This window comes from Anas acuta, chromosome 8 (genome assembly GCF_963932015.1).
Source record: "Anas acuta chromosome 8, bAnaAcu1.1, whole genome shotgun sequence".
In the NCBI taxonomy this organism is placed as follows: domain Eukaryota; kingdom Metazoa; phylum Chordata; class Aves; order Anseriformes; family Anatidae; genus Anas; species Anas acuta.
In genome coordinates this window covers 3,207,501-3,228,796 of record NC_088986.1, presented here as the reverse complement: position 1 = coordinate 3,228,796, position 21,296 = coordinate 3,207,501, and the positions used below count along the sequence as shown (strand labels likewise).

At 44.4% G+C, this 21,296-nt stretch overlaps 1 protein-coding gene across 16 annotated transcripts in view; it reads left to right on the top strand.

The window, feature by feature from the left end:
* NFIA (nuclear factor I A) overlaps positions 1 to 21,296 on the top strand; it is a 348,730-nt gene that overhangs the window by 323,731 nt on the left and 3,703 nt on the right. For all 16 annotated transcript variants that reach the window (XM_068690696.1, XM_068690694.1, XM_068690697.1 and 13 more), the window contains one exon: positions 17,850 to 21,296. This exon is cut by the window's right edge and continues 3,703 nt beyond it. In XM_068690696.1, coding sequence (XP_068546797.1) covers positions 17,850 to 17,926 — 77 coding nt within the window. In that variant the 3' untranslated portion in view covers positions 17,927 to 21,296. The remainder of the gene's footprint in view (positions 1 to 17,849) is intronic.

Sequence of the window (21,296 nt, the reverse complement as noted above, 5' to 3'; positions counted from 1 at the left end):
CATACATTTCTCTAGGAAAGGATAAAACTATTTGCTAGAAGAACAGAAGTAGCAGCTCTTCCTAATTCTGCCTTTGCAGGATCTCAGAGCTAGAGCCAAAGAAGCCAAGGTCTTGTCTGCTCAGACTTCCCCTGATGGGGCCCTACAGCCACCCAGCCACAGTAGCGCTCTAGACAGAACTAATCCTTTCTAATGGAAACAATTAAAACAAAAAGCCCATAACTTTACCTAGCACACCACAATAAAGTATAAGAAAAGAAAATAAAGAAAAAAAAATAAACAAGCTTTGCTATTTGGGAAAACTACCAGTGTGAACAACAGCAAGCTCGGAAGAACAGCCCCAGTCCCCCTTTTGCTTATTAAGTTAGGGGGAAATCACTGAAGTTCAGCAAAAGGGATGCTGTGTTGATAGTGTAAGGAAATAACTTCTCTAGATCTGCTCCTGTTCTCTGCATTTCCTGAATTAGATACTGGTATCTTTGTAGCTTCTTTTTTTCAAGCTTTTCTTTATCTCTAAAAAAGCCACCTCATGCCTCAGGTGCATATACAAATCTAATTGTGCAATTACTTTCTTTTCTGGGGACGAGGGAAAGACTGTTTTACTTCCCCATAATCCTTTTAGAAAACAAACTGCAACCTGTGATTTTTCACTGGCAGCACTTTAAAACAAAGGGCACGCGGGGAAAAAAAATGAGCTTTATGCCGTGTCCTGTAGGTTAGCAGATGTGAGCTCTGTCAGGCAAGGGAGGGAGGCAAATTCCAGAGTAGATGGTCCTTCTGCGATAACAGCCAGTCCGCGCTGCCTAGACACTTAATTCGGAGGAATGCGGTGCAGGTGATGCCCCTCGCTGCGGCTGGAGGCGGCGCGGGCAGGGGGGAGGCAGGGAGGCAGCCTCGCAGGTAGCAAGGGCCGAAACGGTGGAGGATTCATAGATCAAAGTCAGCACCTCGAGTGGGAAGCTAATGCAGCTCCTCCAGAGCTACCGCTCCTGCGGCTGAAAACTGCACGGCTGTTCTGTGCCCAGGTTCCATTGCCACCCTATGGAAGAAAGAAACCAGTGCACACATTTTCCTTTTTGACAAATAAAACATGTGCTTTGCTTCACGGGGATTTTCCTTTTTTTTTGCTTCTCACTGAACCTCTGCCACGGCGCCCTGCCCTTTGCACTGTCAGGAAGGGATGCCGAGCTGCCAGCCTCGTGCACAGCTCGTGTTGATGGGCTTTATTAATGAGTGCCACAAGCTGCCTGTCCTTTTCTGCCTCTGCACCCTTCCCTCTGTCTCCCGTTTCCCAGAGCCCAGGAATTGCGCTGGGCAGACACGTAGCACCTGCTGGCCCGCGGGGAGGAAGGGCAAGGTCAGGATTTTGTGGTATTGCTGCCGTGTGCTAACAGCTGAGCCACCGCTTCGCCGCACCAAGCAGTTCGTGTCCAGAAGTGCAAGGGGTGTGTGCGGTTTGTACATGGCAGGGGACGTGCAGAGAACATGAGAGGCCGCAGGAACAAGATCAGGCCTTTTATTTTGGGGGTTCTGAGCAGGACTATTTATAAGCCAGGCCAGCGCTACTTGTTGCTCAGGTGACTGTTCCTCCCCTGGATAGGAACACTTATCCCAAGGGCTGAAAGCACCACTTGTGTTTGAGCATGAATGAAGATGAAGAACACTAATTTAGAAGCATTTGTTTTAATCAGCTCAGTCCCCCGAGGACTACATATTCCGTAAGGTAACCTCAGTAGGCAAGCACGTGTGGCTTTGGAAGAAACGTAAACTACACAGCACTTTTAAGCAGGGCCTTAATTACCCCTCGCCTTTTCTTGGCCCATAGCAGTGAATGTAGTGGCAGCTTCAGAAGGTGATTTGAGCCCAGGAATGACGTCTGACCTGGGTGGAGAACAGAAATTTGCTCTCCCAGCAGAGCTGCAGTGTCCAAAGCAGCATCAGAGTTTTAGATTGCTCTGGGGTGTCTGTGGGCCCTGTGCCCTTGTGGATTGCTTTCCTACTAGAGATTTGTCATACATATGAAATGAGAGAGCCAAAATGGAGATCAGAGACAGAAACATAATGAACAGTTGGGCGTGTGAGGAGAAAGTTGTATGTGTGACCACAGCTTACACCAATTGCCTGGGCTGAAGGGCACTGAAGGAGGATGGGTTCTTGTGGGCTAAAGCCCTACCGTGACCGCTGGAGTTACAGTGCCTGATCAAAAACCGTCCTGCTGCAGAACCAGTGGCACCACGCTACTGATACATGACCTGAGTGCTGGTGCTGTCTTTCACCTTTTACCCTCCAAGCAGCTGTAGAGGTCTGACCCTGAGGGTGGTCTGGAGATGGCTTTAAAAAGGTGACACAGGTCTAAAAGTGTGAGCACAGCGAAAGCAGTGTCAGTCTCTATCAAGCACCAACAGGTCTCAGACCCTGGGAAGCTGAAAGATTTCAGATTCTGCCTTTGCTCTGTGTTTAGCCGTATTAAACTCGCTCTTCTCTTTTGTGGAAATCAGTTGAGGAAATGCGGGCTGAATCCTTTGCTGAGTTAAAATTGAGATGGTTCCACCATGATGGGAGCAAAGAGCCCGCATGCAGTCGTGGTGCTCTTGATGTGCCCCTGATCACATAATAGCTCTGTAGCCACAAGTCCCCAGTGCTGCACGAGTGTGAACGTGCTGCTCTGATCACAGCTGCTAATGACAGTCCGGTGTGTGCTCCACAGAGAGGAGATACAAAGGTGACCAGAAATCAGGGTCACTTCCCAATTCCCATTCCCTTCAGTGTCTGTTCAGCTCAGTGCACAAAGCCCATTTAATTGAGCTCTCGCGCAGAGGGGCAGTATGAAATTTCACTCTCAAATCAGTTCTTAAAAAGCAGCGGAGAACAGTATGCCTCGGGAAGAAAGCACATGTTGCACTATAAAGGTAAAGGTTCATAGAAGACTTAGTACCATCATGTGGCCTTATCTTCAAAGTGGGTTGGAGCCCAATCAGTTCAGAAATGCCTGGGTTACTCCTCGGCAGGGGTGATCCTTTTTCCTCTGCTTTTTCTTCCTCCTCCTTGCAGGCTCCAGTGAGCGGTTCAGACTTTTTTTTTTTGGAAACTAACACTAAGCATCCTATTTCCAATAGATATAGCATGCAATTATTTACAATGGACATAGACGAATTTCCCAAACTAAGCTATTAAACTTACTGCATTTTTCCCCTCTTTACAATAAACAGGAAGCCTGTGCGTAAGGCACCCTTTCTGTGGGTTTTATGGCCATTACTTATGCTCCACAGTAGGGGAGAAGAGAGAGAAGAAGTAAGTGTGGGCCTGGTGGGAAGAGTTGGCAAATGCAGAAATATGATGAATGAGCTGGAGAGATTTAATTTCTTACTAAATTCTCTACAAGCTGTGTAACCTTTCTTTAGCTAAACAATTACTCTAAAAGGCAATGATTTTCTGCATTTTCATTGAAAAGTCTTCATAATAACAATGGCCTGTGTTCTCCTTCTTGAAGAACTTCTGCCAAAAAAACAGTTTTCTTTTTTCCATTCAGCAGGAAACTGTCTTATTTTTTCAGTCTCCTATTCCCCACTAACATGTATTTACAAGGCCTACCACTTACTGCATGGGGTGGGAAGAAGCTTCCCCTCCGGCCAAATCATTTTGGCCTGTCTCCTCTGTAGGGAACTCTTGCATCTTGCTCGGAAGAGGAGTGTAGCCACTGTCAGAGACACAATACCAGGCCCCAGTGACCATTTAGTCTGACAAAAATGACAGCTCCTCTGTTCACAGGTACGGAGTGCGTGGCAGGGGACTCCCAGATTTGTTTGTCGGTGGCCAAGTGGCTGCAGTGGCTCGCTGCTGTAGTGGAGGTCGTGCTCCAAGACAGGAGCAGGTTTTGACCTTTGTGTGGTGGGGGAGGCACACATCGGTTCTTTCAAATCCAGGATGCTCAAAGCACAGCCAGGTTGTACACCTTGTGGCTGTGTGCCATCAGCCACGCTGCCCAGCTCATTAATTGGATGGGGTGCAGGTCCTCGCTGAACCACACGCTCCTGGTGACCACGTGCTTTCCTCCTGCAGAGTTACACATTTCCTCCACATGCATATGTACACACACAGACCAAACGTACAAGTATAAAGCCAGCTTATAGTTACGTACCTCTTACTGCTTTTACTTGACTTAGCTGATTTCCTGCCACCCCACGCCCGCCCCCAGCCTCCATTGCAGATAATGCTGTATTGGATTAGTCTGCCTCAGTGCTGCATCAGGTCCCGGATCGATTTATTGACTCTGTCAGAGTGGCTAGTACAGTAATTGTTACAAGAGCAGAATGGAAAGCAAGAATGTGTCCACATAAAATATAAAAATGACGTTTTGTTCTTTCTTTCCTCTTTTGCCCTATAGATCTTTATGTGTTTACACAGCGGAGGGCACTTTACTTAAGTTAATCAGTTCCTTCTACATTATTAATTGCGACAGTTAGGGTGCTACATGGCGGCAAACGTATTATTGAAAACATTGATCTCACACTCACGGTGTGGACTTGAGTAGGTTTTGTATTCCTTCCCTTCTTTTGCAACTGCTTTAGGGTACTATCAAATCATATTTCTTTGACTGACAATACACCATCAATACAATTGATTTCCAGGAGAGGCGGAGAGCTGCTCGTGAGAAAGAAAAAAGTGTGTAGACCTTTAGGGTATTCTGCAGGCTTGGAGAAGGGCTGATAGAAGTTGGTAATCACAGCAATTACATGCCTGGCCTGATTTCTCTATTTTGTAAAGAGTATTAATTTAAGAGCTGAAGTTTCATGAGTGTTGAAGATTTGCAGAGATGGCATGGTGAGACCTTTTAAAATCCATGTAGAATGTATACCCTTAAAAAAAGACATACTGACTTTTTACAAGGGTTTTAGAAGTGCCTTTGAAAGACATTTCATGAAAGTTCAGCTTTCGCAGCTGATACCTATATGAGCTCTATAAATTCCACACAGCCTGACAAACTCCAGTAGGTGTCACATGTGACCTGGATGGAAAAGGTCAGCAGCTGAATTTATGGCTTTTGCATTTACTGGAACATTAAGATTTTTGCCAACTGCCATATATACTTTTTAACAATTCTGCAGTCAAAGGATTAGGACCACAATGTACAGTGAAGGTCAAAAATTAAAGGCCACGGTCCCTACAAGCTTCCAGTGGGTAGGCATTAAGTTTCTTCTGTTCTAAGAACTACCGTTGCTTAACGGGCTTAACAGAGAGGGCAAGGAATAAACAAGCTTCAGAAGTGAACACCTTACAAAGTAGACTATCTTGCTCTGAAATTAATAGGAAGTTCCGTAAGAAGGGCCCAAAACATGAGAAGCAATTTCTTAATGGAGAAGGACTCTCCAGTTTGCAGCAGATCTCATGTTTGCAAGACAACGAGCATCACTCCTCCTAGTGCTGGACCATCCTAGACAAATGTGAAAAGCATGCAGAGAAAGATTTGGGCTTCAAAAGGAGTAGAGCAAAATGATATGGCAAAGTTAGTGTAATTTTATTAAAACTTGTTTATATTTTAAATTTAACAAAGATGTCTGTTCTTAGTGAGGATTACTAAGTGTGCCAAGATTTAGCTTTCAAGTTTTACCTGGTTTTAGTGTGACCAGTTCAGAAGAGCTAAGCGTATTGGTTTTTAGGTAGTTGTTTTTATAGCATATTCTACTTGAACAGAGGTGGCACTGGAAAAGTTTAATCCAATAAAAAAGATCTTTTTTAAAAAAAATCTAATATTAAGAAATCATGAGGCTACACCTGAACATATCTTGTTGGCTGAACTATGTAGCCTTTAGTTACTTTGATTATTAATATTTTTGGCATCTTCACTCACATGAACCAACTCTTACATCTAGTTATTACACATGAAGAGATGCAGGTAAATACATTTCAGAAGTCAATCAAATGTAATTTTAGTTATGAGATAAAACTAACAAAAATCACTACCACTGACTGAACACAAAAATTTCTGCATTGCTTGGAGCAACTTAATACAACTTTAGATACCCTTTTGTGCATTTGCTATAACTCCATTTTTTTAAGTGTGGCAATAGATCTGCATGTGGGATTTTTTTTTCCATTCATCCTTGCATGTGCTAAACAATGAGTTTTGAGATTTTTCAGGAACATTTTTACACATAACATTTATTGTTTGGCTCTGTCTCTCTCTCTCTTTTTTTTTTTTAAAGTACTTTCTTGTAGTCTTTTGGGTTAAAGATCACATCTGTAAATCTATGGTATTGGACCCGACTGTACATTCATTGAAGTTGATGAGAGCAGGAGATGGAAGATTTGCTATTGGCAAGAGTTTGCTTTAGAAATACAATAATCTTTTTGTTTGATTGTATTTATATTTTGCTTCTAGCTATGCACAATAGAGTAAATCTAGTCTTTTTCAAGTAAATGTGATAAGGGTTAAAATTCACAATCACTTTATAGAGGGAAGGCTTGAACTGAGGTAATCATGTATATCTAAAATTTTCGTTTTGTGGCTGCAGGTAGAATCTCTCAGTGAATCTAAAAGAATATTCCTTGATGTAGAGACGGGTTTAGTTTGGGTATTTCCCCAATTTACTGGTCTCATCAGCTCTATCTGAAAGTACACAACAGGTTGTGTTTTGCCTGGTTTGTTCCCGGTAAGAGGGGAGGCTCCACAGGCACTTTATAAACTCTTTGTGCTGGTAACAGCAGTGATGAGGGCAGAATCCGTCCCAGGAACTGTAGCTGCTTTATCACTTCGGTTGATGCAGTGTGAGTCAAAACAGAGCTCGGGTCCTCCTGCAGTGGCTGGAGGCTTTTCAGGAGTATGAGGAGTAAAAGTAGTAACATTTAAAAAATATATATATAGGGGGAGAGCTGCAGTTCTCAGCACAATGGAGCAGCTTACTTACTGAGTACAAAGAGCCACTTCTACAGTCTATTTTCAGAGAAAAGCCCCACATTCAGTGACTCATAAAAGCGAAGAGGCACCTTTTGATTTTAAGTTCAAGGTTTACATTAGTAATTTCATCTGTTTTCTCTGTTAGTATTAATTAAATTGAGATAGTTTAATTAGTATTACTAAATTTGATCATTAGTAGCAATCCATTCTGCCCGCCATACTGCACAAATATGATGAAGCAGAAGTAACTAAATTGTTTAATTTCATCTCACTTAATGACTTTACACTCCACCAGGACTCTCACTGGCATCTCGCAGTATGTGTGAAAATCTCTCCCCGCTAGGCCGAGACCCAACTCCCTTTCGCCAGCCACGTCTCATACGCCCCCCCCCTCGCTCGGAGGCAGATAACGGAGTTATCTGCGTCCTTTCCGAGCCCCGGTCACCCAGATCCTGTGTCGTCCCCACCCCGCTGGCTCGCACGGAGCTGGACGGGGCTGCTGGGCCACCACGTCCTGTCCCTGGCCACCGGGTCACCGCTGTGTAACGTGAGAAGCCCCGGCATCGCCGCCGCTGCACACCCGGGGCCCGAGGATTGTGCACGGCCTTGAACTTTCCTCGGAGCAGTTTGTTCAGTTTAGCGAGGTACAAAGCATCAGGAGAAATGCAGACATCAAAAGTTCTCGCATTCAGGAGGCTTTTTTGTTGTTGTTGCTCAGCTCAATGCCCTCTCGGTTTTCTTTTTTTTTGTAAGGGGAGATTTGGGAAGGGGGGTGGGGGTTCATTGCTGAATTGATTTGTTATTCCTCCAGCTCAGTGTCTAATTTTAAGGTCAATGTGGCAAAAACTCCAGACTTTCCCTCATGCCCCTATTCCTGGCCATGTTAATTTGGGGATGGTTCGGGTCTCCTTGCCCAGCACACCTAGGACCTGCAGAAATCCTGGTCCCTCTTCCCTTCCTGAGGTCTCTCCAATTTCACTGCCCACCTCAGACGTCCCATTGCCTCAAATCCCCTGTCCCCAGCCCCCAATCTGTCTGTCAGTCCTCACAGCCCCATCCCTCCTGCCCCGCTGCCCCTTGCCCGGGCATCCCCCCTGTTCCTGCCCTGCCTTTATCGGCTCACTCGTGCTGCCTTTGCCTTCCCGGCAGCACGGCGTGACTGCTCATTTGTCTGCTTCACCCACAGACATTCGGTGCCGGGCAGAGACCAGGCACCGAAGGCTTTTGGGAGGATTTCGGAGCCTGGTGCGGAGCACTCTCTCTCTCTCCCTCCAGCTCGGGTTATTAATTCCCCTCCCTGCACTTTCCTCTTGCTCTAATAGGACTCGCAGGGCAAGCCAGAAAAACAGCTCAAAACTCCCCTTTGTGCCCCAAAACTTCCCAAAAACGGAGCCTTCACAGCGGCTCAGCCCTGTCCCCCCTGCCACCCCGTGCATGCAGCTCCCTGCAGCAGGCAGGGGCTGGGGGCAGTGTGTCTGTCTGTCCGTCTGTCTGTCTGTGTGTCCGTGTGTCTGTGTCTGTGTGCCTGTGTCTGTGTGTGTGCGTGCGCGCGCTCAGGCTGCCTCGCTGCAAATGGAGCTTGGGAGGCCCAGGCCGGGGGTTGATTTTTTTTGGATGACTTTCCCTGATTGTCTAAAGCAATAAAAGTACAGAAATTTTCGGGGGGAAATGGTGGTTGTGGGGAGATTATTTTTGCAGTCCTGATGCAGGCAAAACTCCTGAGGCTTCGGGAGAGTTTCGCTTGCCTGAGGACTGCAGGAACTGGCTTAAATTGAATAAAACTGTAAGTACAGTATGGGGGACTCGGTAACAAGGAGTTCTGCAAAAGCAACAAAACCAGAGAGCACAATGAAGAATGGAGCGGGTTACGCCGCGGTGAAAGTATGTACTGGTTGTTATAACACCGTGCCGCTAGAATAAATTATGTCCCTTTAAAAAGTAATACTTTAACTGTGGAGCTATATAGAGACAATTAAGACGATATTGTTCTCCTCATTTCCCTGCCCCCCTCCTTCCTCCCTCTCTCTGCAGTAGCTCTGTGGAAACTTTTAATGCTGCAGCTTGAAACTTGGGCCTCTGGGTCTAAAATGCCTGAGAAAGCACTGCGGGCTCTAACTGTAAAACATTCCTTCGGCGGGCCCTGGAAACAGGGCGCGCTGGCGCAGGCGAAGTTCAGAGGGATCACATGTAAATGAGGGCTGGCTATAGACTCCCGAGGAGCGTTTTATTTCGCTTAAACCTGAACTTGAACTTGCGAACGCGCTGCCGGAGCGGGGCCGGGCAGCGGGCGGCTGTGAGGGGCCGGGAGCTGCGGGGCTGGAGGCTCCAGGCTTTGTGCCGCCGAGCGAGGAGGGGGCCCCGGCCACCACAGCGTGGGGACAGGGGGACGGTGGGCGAGGGTTTTGGGGAACAGGCTCCCAAGCGGCTCATTTCTCCTCTCTGAAGGGTGGAAAGTGGCAGCACGGCGCGTTTGCCGTCCCAGCCTGCGCCGAGGGCTCTGGTGGGAGCCCCTTGCGTGAGGTTATAAGCGGATCTCAGTCCGGATGTGCACTTTATTTCACGGAGGGGAAGAAATAAGTGAGATTTAACTGTCGAACTGTTGGCGCTTCTGAGTAAATTTAACTGTGCTGCTAGAGGATAAAATACAGGGCGGTCTCAAAAGTGAGGCATAAAGAGTGCAGAAAATAAAACCCCTTCGCAGCGTATTTACTTTTAAATCACAATAGCAAATGCAAACTGCAGGGCAGCTTTTAAGGCCTTTATTTGCTCCTTCGATAAAACGTGCACTGATATTTCCTCTTCCCCTTGCACAAGACTGGGGAGGCGAGGAGCAGCTCGCAGCCCCGCCAGCAGCCCCAGGTGAGGTGGGGACGGTGCGGCCACCACCAGGCTCTGCCCGCAGCCAGCACGGCCGCTGGGCACGGGGGCACCTTCCCCCCAGCTGCTTTTGGCCGGTGGGACATATTTGGGTCATTTCTGGTGACTCCCAAACAATTTTGGCTGTGTCTGTAGCAAAACTTTGAAAGGATGAATGGGTGAAAAAAAAAAATCTTTTTGGCAGTTACTCAGGAAATATCTACAAAGATGTCCTTTCTGGAGCAAGATATTATTTCAGGGTTTGTGTTAGGATCATTTTTATTCTGTGACAGCGCATAAAGAGACCAGGACAGAGCAATGAGGTCTGGCATAGCTAAAATCCCTTCTGTGTGTGTGAGGTTATATAGTTTATCAATGCAGAAACCACCACGGGCTTTGCAAAGTAAACAGCTGGCTTGATTCTGTGTGCTGCACTTTGGAGTCATCTGTGGGATTTAAATGGCTAGCCTGAGATTTTTGGAGTAAGGCAAATATATATTTTTTTTTCTTTTAAACATGTCAAAAGGGTTTTGCAACCATTTGTTTTCTTAGTTCCTTTATTTGTTAGGATTTTCCTTTCTGTTTCATTTTGGTTTATTTTGCTTTTGCAAACGTCTTCGCTGCCACCAGCGAGACTCCAAATAAAATAAAAAAAAGTTTCTATCCCAGTCAGAAAACCTTATGGCAGCGACAAATATCACAGAAAGCCATCGTCTCTCTCAAAGATTTCATCTCACCATCCACTTAATCCGCTTGCTGTACCTCAGATCTCAAGTAACTTTCATACTGTGGGCTCACTTTAATGGATAGAATCTATTTTTCATGAAAAAGCAGGAAATAAGCTGTCTTTCGTACAAAGATTTACAAAATGTAATCATTGTTGAAATATTCTCTTTGAACTGCCTTGTCCGCAGGGGTGTCTGGCTCCCAATACCCCCGTTTCTTTAGAACACCCTTACAAGTTCTTCTGGTAGATCAGGTACACTGGTGGTTCTGGTCTTTGATGTCTTGAATGAATGAAAGAAAAGCATAATAAAAGAGAGCTGTTGATCAAGCATAAAATACTCTTTAAGCTGACAGAATGGCAGAGTTAACACATTCTAAGCTGCTTTTAGGTTTTTCCTTTTTTCCTCACATTTTCCTGTGCTTTGTGTACAGTGGGGGTTTTTATTTTTTGAAAAGTCTCTGATCTATGTAGTATGCCGTCCTCTAACAAAAAACCGAAATGGGATTGTTTCTCTCTCTTTCTCCCCTTCTTTTTTTTTTTTTCCTCGCTCTTTCACTCAACTATCTTTTTTTTTTTTTTTAACAGCAAGGGTTACGGTTTAGCATTACTGCAGTGAGCTTTCAGAGTATGACGAAGTTTAGCTGTTATTTTGAAGATTTCAAAGTCAATTTACTAATAAACAAACTTGTTCACGTAACTGTTTAGAAAAGCGGGGGCAAAACTTTAACTCACAAATTGTTTCCAAAGTAAAATGAAGATCTTCTGTCCAAAAGCACAATTGTAAACCGAAAGGGCGACATAAAAATGACCTCATTGTGAGAGAACTTTCTTTTAGAGTCAGAGAAAAGGGAAAGTTTTCTTCCTGTAGATCTAATTTAGATCTTAAGTTCCCATACATTATTTATACATCATATTCAAAGTGCCAGCCTACTCTGCTTGCTGGATTACATTTCAAACATTTGCCATTGATAAGTCTTCGCTGTATTATATTCAGACTAAATGTGAATATGTCATAGCGCAGTCAATCTTTAATCCGCTGAGCTTCAGGTTCGGGCGGCAGGGGGTCCAGCACTCAGAGCATTGCTTTATACTTGAGAAACATCTGGGGCCAGCTGGGACACTTTACTGGAACATTCAGATGTCTGGAACAACAGCAGGAGTTACTGTATGAGTGTGTTTTCATAGGTTTGGGAGGGTTTGGGGTGACTTAGTTAAAAACACGAGCTATTCCCAACTTGAGGTTTGAACCCAAGCAGAAATCTTGCCTGAAGTGAGCTTGTTGGTCCCAGGAGAGAAGTGGTTTGGACTACTATACATTTTTAATAGTCAGCAGGCAGAAGTCCATATTACAGAATTATTGCACATAATTTAATGCAGTTTGCCACAATTGGCATTCTCGCAAAAGCTATTGGATGCAGCGCTACTGTACACATCGCCTGGAGACTAGTGTCCCTCCCGGGACAGGTTTTATCTTCCTCGAGACAGTATAAATATGCTCGTAGTGGGGCGTGTGACTCTCCTGGGTTTGGATTTTGGACAACCAGAAGATTCACTCACTGTTTTATGTCCCTTTGGGGATGACCAACATGCTACTTACGTCCCTTTTGGTATTCCATTTTGGAAAATATAATTACTAAATAATTAATCCCAGCTCTAAGAAAATAACTTGCATAGGCACAAAGGTGACCTTGTCTTCAATATTCACCTTTCGGTTTACACAGTAGGATCAAATTTCATGCCTGGAGAAACTCTGGAGAAACCAATAGAAAAGTGGGACGAGTGCAGGCACGGGTGAAGTGGATGTGGTTGCTCTAAGGGCAGGAGCCCTCGCTCCAGTTGCACCAGAAGCCGAATTACCACAAACTTCACTCATCCTGGCAGCCCTTTTGAAACCATACCAAAGCCCAAGTTCTGGCCTCTTACTTTCAGATGACCTGCCACAGGGAAGAGCCGTGCCGGCAGCTTTCACAAGGCGATGTCTAACAGACCAGCTTGCTACCTAGCTGTTTACATTCTCACTTTATCTTTAAAACCAGAAGGACTCGTTACCCCGATGTGCCATCCCAGGGTTAATGTTTCTGATTGCCTTGAAGTTCTTGCAATGACCGAAATGTCATCCCCAAACAAAACAAATGAACTGATGCGCCGTGATGAATCCTTGCAGGTGCCCGGCGGTCGTGGTTCAGGTTCAGCTCTGCTGCTCAAACAGCCTCTTTGCCGGCAAGCTCTAAAGCTGCAAGGTTGATGGTTTTTTTAATTCAAGCCCTTATCAAAGGTGGATTTCCCCGCCCAGGACGGAGCAGTGATAACTTGCTGCAGCCGTGCCAGGGGCAGCAACGGCCGCGGTGCAGCGGCAGACGCGTTTGAAGTCCCGACAGCTGCCGGCGCTCTGCCGGCACCGCGCACCAACACGGCCCAACCAGGCCAAATCGTAAAGAAAATGGCCGGCGCGGAGCAGGTCTTAGCCCTAAGTGGATGAGGTGAAGAAAAATCTCCTGTGTGTGGAGTTTGTCAGAGTTTCAAATGTGTGAATGTCCTTAAATAACCCACATCGCCCGGAGAAATAAGCCAACTGTCACACCCAGTTCTGGATTCCACATTAACAACCTCCTTCCGCAGCGTTAAACTTTGCCCTTGAGGACTTTTGTTTAACTTCTTAATTTGAAAAACAGATAGGGCTGCTTTACAACCTTCACTTTTTGCGCGAGCTGAAAGGCCTCATTGTTAGCGCAGGGGATGTGCAGGTAGAAGTAAATTTAACAAGTTTTCGTTTGATTGTCTTTCTGTTTGGAAACGCATGAGCCGTGTTCACGGCTAGGCTAGGGAGCCGGGGATAAAACATGTCGCACAGGAAGGCTGTTTTAAGAAGGTTTTTGTAAACAATGGGCCGGTTTCTGCGTTCCTGACGCAGGCAGAAACTGCTACCGAAGTCAATGAGGCACTTTCAGCTTTTCTCTTTTAAACATCGTGAATCGCGGAGCGCTTCCTCGCTGTTCTTCCAATACAAAGGACCCGATTGTCAGAAGTTGCTGAAGGATTTTTGTGTGTCTGTGCTATCTTCAGAGCAGCATAAGAAACAAATAGACTCCCGCTATCAAAGACACATAATTGCCATTTCAGACTTCCTGTTTAGGATTCAGTCAAGTAGATATTGTTTATGGTTCATAAAACCTTACTACTGTGAGGATTCTCAGATACTGGCAGTATAGAGTTTCAACTTTCATGGTGCTGTAAATTAGAAAAAAAAAAAAAAGTGTGATAATACTCCTCCGAGAACAGTAAAATAGAGCTCTGCAATGGTTAAATGGAATTTTATAAGCACATTCGGTGTGGAACTGTTTTGCATTACATGAGTTGAATACCTTAGAGATGACACACATCTGCAGGCACTTTATTAAATCCTTAGTCAGCACTTTTCGACCTGATGAGATTACTTCTTCATTTGACTGGAGAAAGGGAAGCGAAGATCTCGTGCCGGACTGCAGAATTCTTTCTGATGTTTCACCTTGAGCGCCGGGGAAGGACAGCAGGATGCTCCGCAGGACAATACAGACCTGTGGTGGCACTGACAGCGGTGCGGCAGTAATTGCACGGAGTAGGACCTTTAGCTCCACTGGATTCATTTAGCTCTAAACTTGCTGGTACAATAGTACCGCAAAGTAAATAGAGAGGAAATAAAATACTGGCTCTTTTATGAAAACGCAAGGAGATCATATCATCCTGACTGTATTGTGATAGTGCACATGATTTAAATGGAGATTTTAAATTAAGAAAGGCAATACGCTGTTCTCCAGCTGGGTGTAGTCGGATAGATTACAGGAACTGAAGGGATAAAACGCATGAGGGGGCTCAACGGGAGAGCCCCGCTCGCACCATGTTGTGCAGCACCCTGAAAGAAAGCAAAAAATAAGTCAGCAGTCCCAAGGTATGGACCTGGGCTTCTCCCCCCCGGCCCCGAGCCCCCTAACCGTGCAAAACACCCGGCAGATCACAACTATCAGAGCTCCGACACTTAATATGCTTCCCGGACGTGCTCATTCGAGGCGCTGAGGTCTCCTCTCCCCTTGCAGGAAAGTTTCACAGGTGCTTCAGAAGGACAATGGAGCTCTTCAGACATAATCCGGGAAGACTTAGACATGTATAGGAGGCTTGAGGGGGATATGAGATCTTAATATTAGAATGATTAGTAGAAAAGGAGGATCATTCTGTGTGTGCATTTCAGCTGTAAGACGCTCTAAATTAAAACGGTATCCTGAGAGCAGTGCTGGTGGGATCTGATGAGTAAATGCACTCTCTGTCTTGCTGTTCTGCTGCCTCAGCCCATAAAACATTTCATCAAAGCCGGGCTGCAGGAACAGCCAGCGCGCGGTGCAGCTGTTTGCGAGGTACTTGGAGTTTGGCTCCTTTAAAAGCAGCTTTTCAGTAAAGTCAGTCCGGAGCCCCTGCACGGGAGTTTAAAAAATACCCGTGGAGTTTGGGTTTGATCCCGTAAGGGTTAATTAAGTTTTGCATCGGTATTAAGGCTGAGCAGTGTCTGCAGGAGTCATATTGACACCCTGGTGCATGGTAACTCTACTCCTTTATTGACATGTTGCTAGTCAAGAGCACAATAGCACTCTGTGTCTGCAAATCATTGCTAAAATCATCTCAAGAAAAAAAAAGTTTGAAAGCCTAACGCTAGACAAAGGCCCCAGAGCTGCACTGCGCAGCGAAAAACTCCAGAGTCAGCAACTTCTATTGATTAAAAACTAACCTTTAAAGTAACTCTCAGAGTGTGTGGTTAGCATTTAAATTTAAACATGTCATGAGTTGATTTGTGTTACTGAATACCAACTCAGAAGGAGTTACATTCACATCAGATTTTTTTTTCTAATTCCCTTAAGCAGCTAAAGTATTTCATGAAATGTCAATAGGGCAGGGGAGAAAAAAAAGGTGTTTTGGAGGGAGGGGACTCGCGCGGAGCCTCGCCGCTTCTTTTCCCATGCAAATAGTCACCCCAAAAAGAAAAGTGTGGGGAGCGAAACACAATAATTAGACCTTTGTCTAACTTTCCCAAGTGCCAGAGAAAGACAGATTAATTAAATACACAACAGTGTTGGTTTTTGGAGTGGGGGTCTCTCTCGCTGTGTAGGTCATAAATTAGGCAGAATAAATACTTCAATGTGTTTGCAGCGGGCTGCTACGTCAGAGCGGCTGGCGGGCGGTGGGAGGGCGCAGCGCGGCTCTTGCTAATGACAGTCACGTCTGGGGCTGTCTGGTTGCTCGTAGCAACGAGACATGATGTAACACCGGGATGAACTTGAACTTGGGGGACTTGAAAAGGGAACAATAGACCAGAGCAATCAATAAAGCCTATTTCAGTGAAGGATTACAGAGCCGCTCTGGGGTAACCTTGTCTGCGAGGCGCAGGCTGAATAGCAAGACGCGTGAAGGAGCGCCGGGCCGTGGGGGAGCGCGGCCGCGCGGGACGGACGGGGCGGATGGACGGATGGACGGACGGGCACACGGACAGACGGACGGACAGGCCCAGGGCATCCCCGAAGCGGGGGCCGGCAGCGGGAAGGCAGCCTTCATCCCCCCTCAGAGCCGGCGGGGAGCAGCCGGCCTCCACAGCGCGGCAGCTCCCTTCCCGTCCTCCTCTGTTATTATTATTATTATTTTTTTTTTTTTTTTTGAGCAATCTGCTGCGAAGTCAGAGGGGCCTTGTGAGGCCAGGGCAGCTCCCGCTGCCGTCACCCGGCTGCCGAGCCATGTGGCCGGGCCGGCGGCGACGGGAGCCAATTGGACATCTGCGATATAGATTTGAAACGATCGGCGCTGAATTTTTAACCCCTTTGCTCCTCGCTGCGGCCTCGCCACGGCTGCAGGCCCAGCCCAAGGCCGCCGGAGATGCTCCCGCCAGGCCCGGGAGGGCCCAGGGCCCCCGCGCCGCTCCCCCGCACAACCAGGGGGCCGGGACTTGGCACCGCCTCGCGAATCCTGCAGGAACTCCTCTCTGTTTATGAACTTTACATATGAGAGCTATTTCGCTTAATTACAGCCCGCTTAAGTCTAAATAGAAAATCTGTAGGCAATAGATGGAGCCGATATGGGACTGGCGTGTTTGTATTCAGGAGGGCGAGCGAAGGAAGAGTTCGTTAATGAGGTGTACTGGAAGCGGGACAACTCCTGCGATCGTGCTATTTATTTTACCGGTTCCTACCTCCATGGCAAGACCACATAATCTTGAAGTCCCACACAAAACTTGCCTCAGAGTTTTCTGTAAATGTTCATAAATCCTCCCCGGGTTGATTGTGCTATCAATCAAGTCAGACGCTGAAAAGGAATAGAGGAAAAAGTTGGTAAAACTTGTCGTCAGTTTATACCTGCACACGTATGCACCTCATACATTACAGGGCCCAGGCTAAAAACGCGGGGTGTCAGCAGCAGCTCTCTAATACCTGGGCCTTTTCTGCTCGTTTTGTTTTACTTTGGGCTAAATCGCTGCTGCTCGCTGGTGTGCTCCCACCGCGACGTGTCCCCGGGCCTTACACTGCCCTCATTCATCTGGGGTTCGGGTTGGCACGGCCCTTTGGGGTCTCCCCGGCACTGTCCCAGCCCCTCAGCCCCACGTGTTGTCCTGCCGGGGAGTGGAGCTGCTTTCTGTGCCCCAGCATCTGCGCCTTTGGGTTAAGGACGGTATTGTTGTGTGCTCCGCAGAGCTAAAATCCCAGGCAATTTCCTCCCTTTGGAAAGGGAAAAAAAAAATCTTTTTTTTTTTCCCCCAAAGAAAAGCTATTAGTTGAGGTTTGCGTTTTGTTTTGAGACACAAGTATGCCCAGAGATACGGGACATTTTCGCTGATCCACTTTCCCCCAGATTTGCTTTATCCTCGCTTTTCTCTAGCGATCCACTTTCTCCTAAGAAAACAGCCCTGTTGTTGAATTTCTGTGCATCTGTTCCAGTGAGACAGTTGAAGCAGGGCAGTATAAAGCAACAGATGCTTATGCTGGCACATGCCTAAATACCCAAGAAAACCCCGACTGCAGGGTGATAAATGGCACCGAGACGCGAATGTGTATCGCCTTTTCAGGGGATTAGACAAAAGTGAGCTAGAGGGATCTTCAAGACATAATCTATTAAAAAGATTGATAACTTGTAACATGACATGACCCCCGTGTTCGTCTGTAGCTATGTCCAGCGACTGTCGCTGAAAAAAAAATATATTGATTTGTACAGTATTTTTAATTAAGCTTTGTAATTAGGTCGATTCGTCACAGCCTCAATTAGCCCCCCTCTTGGCGGCCGAGGATCGCCGCGGCGCTCGGAGCCCTTCCCGCGGCAGCGAAAGCGAGCGGCCGGGCTGACGAAGTCTCCTCTTCTCTCTTGCAGTCCTGGTACCTGGGATAAAAGTCTCCGCTTCCCACCACCCACCGGACAGACCACCTGACCCCTTCCCACCTCTGTAACACGAAGCAGCAGCAACGCAGCGCAGCGACTTCACATCGGCGGAAGGGGAGGCGAGCAGACACCGACAGCAAACTCGTACATGGAAATGGCAAACGTTATGGTTGAATGGCAAAGGCCGTAACTTTTTCGAGATTTTTTTTTTTTTTAGACAACTTTAGGACTGTTGTAATTTCTCCTATGGTGCTGGAAATGGTTGGGCTTCATAACTTTTGAAGTGTTTCATTGGTAGTGTAAGCGTTAGGTGACACTGAGTAGAACTAGCCTCTGCTGCTGCTTACCAACTCGCTCTTGTAACACACTTTCCATATGGAGCCTAACTGTTTTACAGTATCCTCATCGATTTTTTCCCATACAGGTGTGAGACTTCTTGAGAAATCATGAAACACACTTAAACTATAACTTTTGTAGTAGCTGAATTCTGCAATATATAACTTACCGGACAGACATAGAGCATGTTTTTCTGTAACATATCGGAAAAAAAAAATGCAGGTTTTTTTGTTGTTCTTTTTTTTTTTTTTTTTTTACAGTCGGCACTTAGATACGTAACATGAACCATAAGAGCATTGTCAACAATTTTTTTCCACTCGATTGCAGAGCGATTTAAAACATCGAACTACTACTATTCACTAAAAAAAAAAAAAAAAGAAAAAAAAGAAAAAAAAGTTTGAAATGCTGCACTTACATTAAAAAAAACATTTTTCAACAATTTTCAACAATTACACAAAAATTCACGCAGAAATGGGGAAGTTGGTCTGTTTTGACAGAAACTGACAGGAATCAATCAAAACAATCGAATTTTGAATTGAGTAAAGTGCAATTTCATTGGATAGCTAAATATCTTTGTAAGATAGAGATTGTTGAAAATTCTATTTTTGTTTTCCAAGTCCTTCCACCCCAGGACTCTAAATTATTGGGGTAAAAAACAGCCTTGCAAGAAAAAGGGGAGCTATTTTTGCTTTTTATGTTTTTTATTGTTGAACTTGTATCCCTTTAAAACTGAAGGAAAATTAAAAAAAAAAAAAAAAACAAATCTAATGGTGCTTTTACCACAATATGTTAACTACATTAAATGCTAATTAATCATTTTCTGTTATCAAAGCACATAACTAAAATTAAATCATAATATCTGTTAATTTTATAAGCTAAAAGTCACTATAATGGATTATGCCAATTCTGACAAATTTTACGTGTTTCCGGCAATATAGGGTTTATCAGTTCTCAAACACCTTGGGAATAATATAGAACGGTCCAGAAATTAAAACACCTTTGTGTCCCTGAACTGGTACATTTTCTGGACTGCGAAGAAAACAATACAGAAACAAATGCTGATATTACAACTTATGCCAGTTCAAAGCAAGGGCACTTGCTGAAGAAGAAAAAAAAAAAAAAAAAAAAGTTTGGACCCCAAACGTCCTGTATCTTATGTACAAAAAAAAGGAAAAAAAAGAAAAAAAAAAAAGAGTGCAAGTGATTTTTTCTATCAGACAGCGGAGCACCCCTTTGCTTCACATGCAACTTTAAGAAGGTTTCCTATACTATACATATATATACGTTCTGGTTGGCAAGTCCAGCTAATCAGAGAAAGTCTCTGCATGTTCTAGTGTTAGTAACTAATTTTTATATAGTTAATGTAGGGTAAAGTAGAGTGCATTAAGACACAATATTGTAATCCCTATTCCAGGCACTTGCCTTTAAACTATGTTTGTTCGACCCTTCAGAAGGGTTTCTACTACTGTCCTATACAATCAAGTAACTGAAATTCTTGGGAAGACACTTTGCTCCTCATCTTTTCCCTGAAACAATGTTTTGTTTTGTTTTCTTAATTTGCACGAAACAAAAAAAAAATTCCATATCAATGTGCCTTGCCCTGGATAGCGATTATTTGTGGAATTGTTGCACATGTTCCTATATTGAAAGGGGTTTTTCCCTAGTCAAGCATTTGGAGACACTTTTTGTAAATGTGACTTTTATGTCAGCCATTGTCAGTTTCAACATCTAGAATTAAATAGGATGTTAGTTGTTCCGCAGATAGGAGTAGTGTTTATTGTCCTGTATGGTCAGTGGCAGTGCTATTCTGAGATCTGTAGATGCTAGATTATCAGTATTTTTGGATGTTGCTGCATTTTACATTTTATTTGGAGTCTTCCTTTTGTTTTGTTTTTGTTTTTGTTTTTTTTTTTTTCCCAGATATATGAAAATATGCAATACCTGCTTATATCATGTAGAAAAGCTTAGCAATTATTAATTTTTCTTTTAATTTTTTTTTATTTGACCAAAGTTGGTGCTGCACTTGACGCAGTGTGTTTTAGGTGTTTGTCTTTGTACTTTTGTGATTTTGAATGCACATGCAGGAAGGGCTCTTCTTAGAGAAGCAGTCAAACTGTGAAGCACTAAGCTGAACCCTGCTTCAAGCAATTTTTGTTTTACAACTGTTCCTTTCACAAGCAAGCCTTAAAAAAAAAAAAAAACTTCCTTTTTCTTCAGATCCCACACCCATTTTTATTAGCAGACTGCAATCAATCCACATTCAATAAAAGTATATAATGCCCATTTTTATATGCACGTTTTTAAACTTCCAAGTTCTGAAAATTGTTTACTGGTTATTCTCTATTTAAGGAAAAAATAAAATGTTTTGGATTTTCATATGTGTCTGATAAGTGGTTGAGTAGTCATTTTGCTCTATTGTATTGTGTGATTGTTAGTATATGGTATCACATCCTCTAGCCAGCATCCTTTGCCTTCCCTATAGCACTTAGCTGGGCATTACTTTATTAAGACATATGTGCACTAAAAAAAATAGCAGCTTTCAGTGCTTCACAGTGAAGGGAAAAAAGCCTAGACAAACATTTTGTCAGAACCTTGCTATGAGACAAGGTATTACCAGTAAATTGGTTGTATATACAATAAAATTGCACCCTTTTTTAAACAAAACAAACTAAGCAATAGTTTGGGCAGTTAGTTGTTTTTAGTGAGCATGTTGTAGTCATGGCTGCAAAGAGAGAGAATTAAACTGCCCACTCAGAAGATATGTAATTTGTATGTTGTATAGTTTTATTGATTACACTGATTTATTCTACCCTATTTTATAATGCAGGACTTTTGTAATGTTGTTTAAATGAGGAAAAATTTCTGTCAAATTAGCTTAGTGGAATTTCTGATTGTTCGTTATAAAGGCAGCGTTCATAGAATTGCTTTTTTTTTTTTTTTTTTTTTCCTTTGGGAACTGGATTTAAGTTAAAAACTTTCCTGTTTCCTTTTTGTATGTATTTAAATACAGTTATTTTTCTTCTCTCAATGGTATAGCATATTCCTATGCTTGAGAAGTATAGGCTACTGAAGAACCATTGTAAATGGACATTACAGGTATGC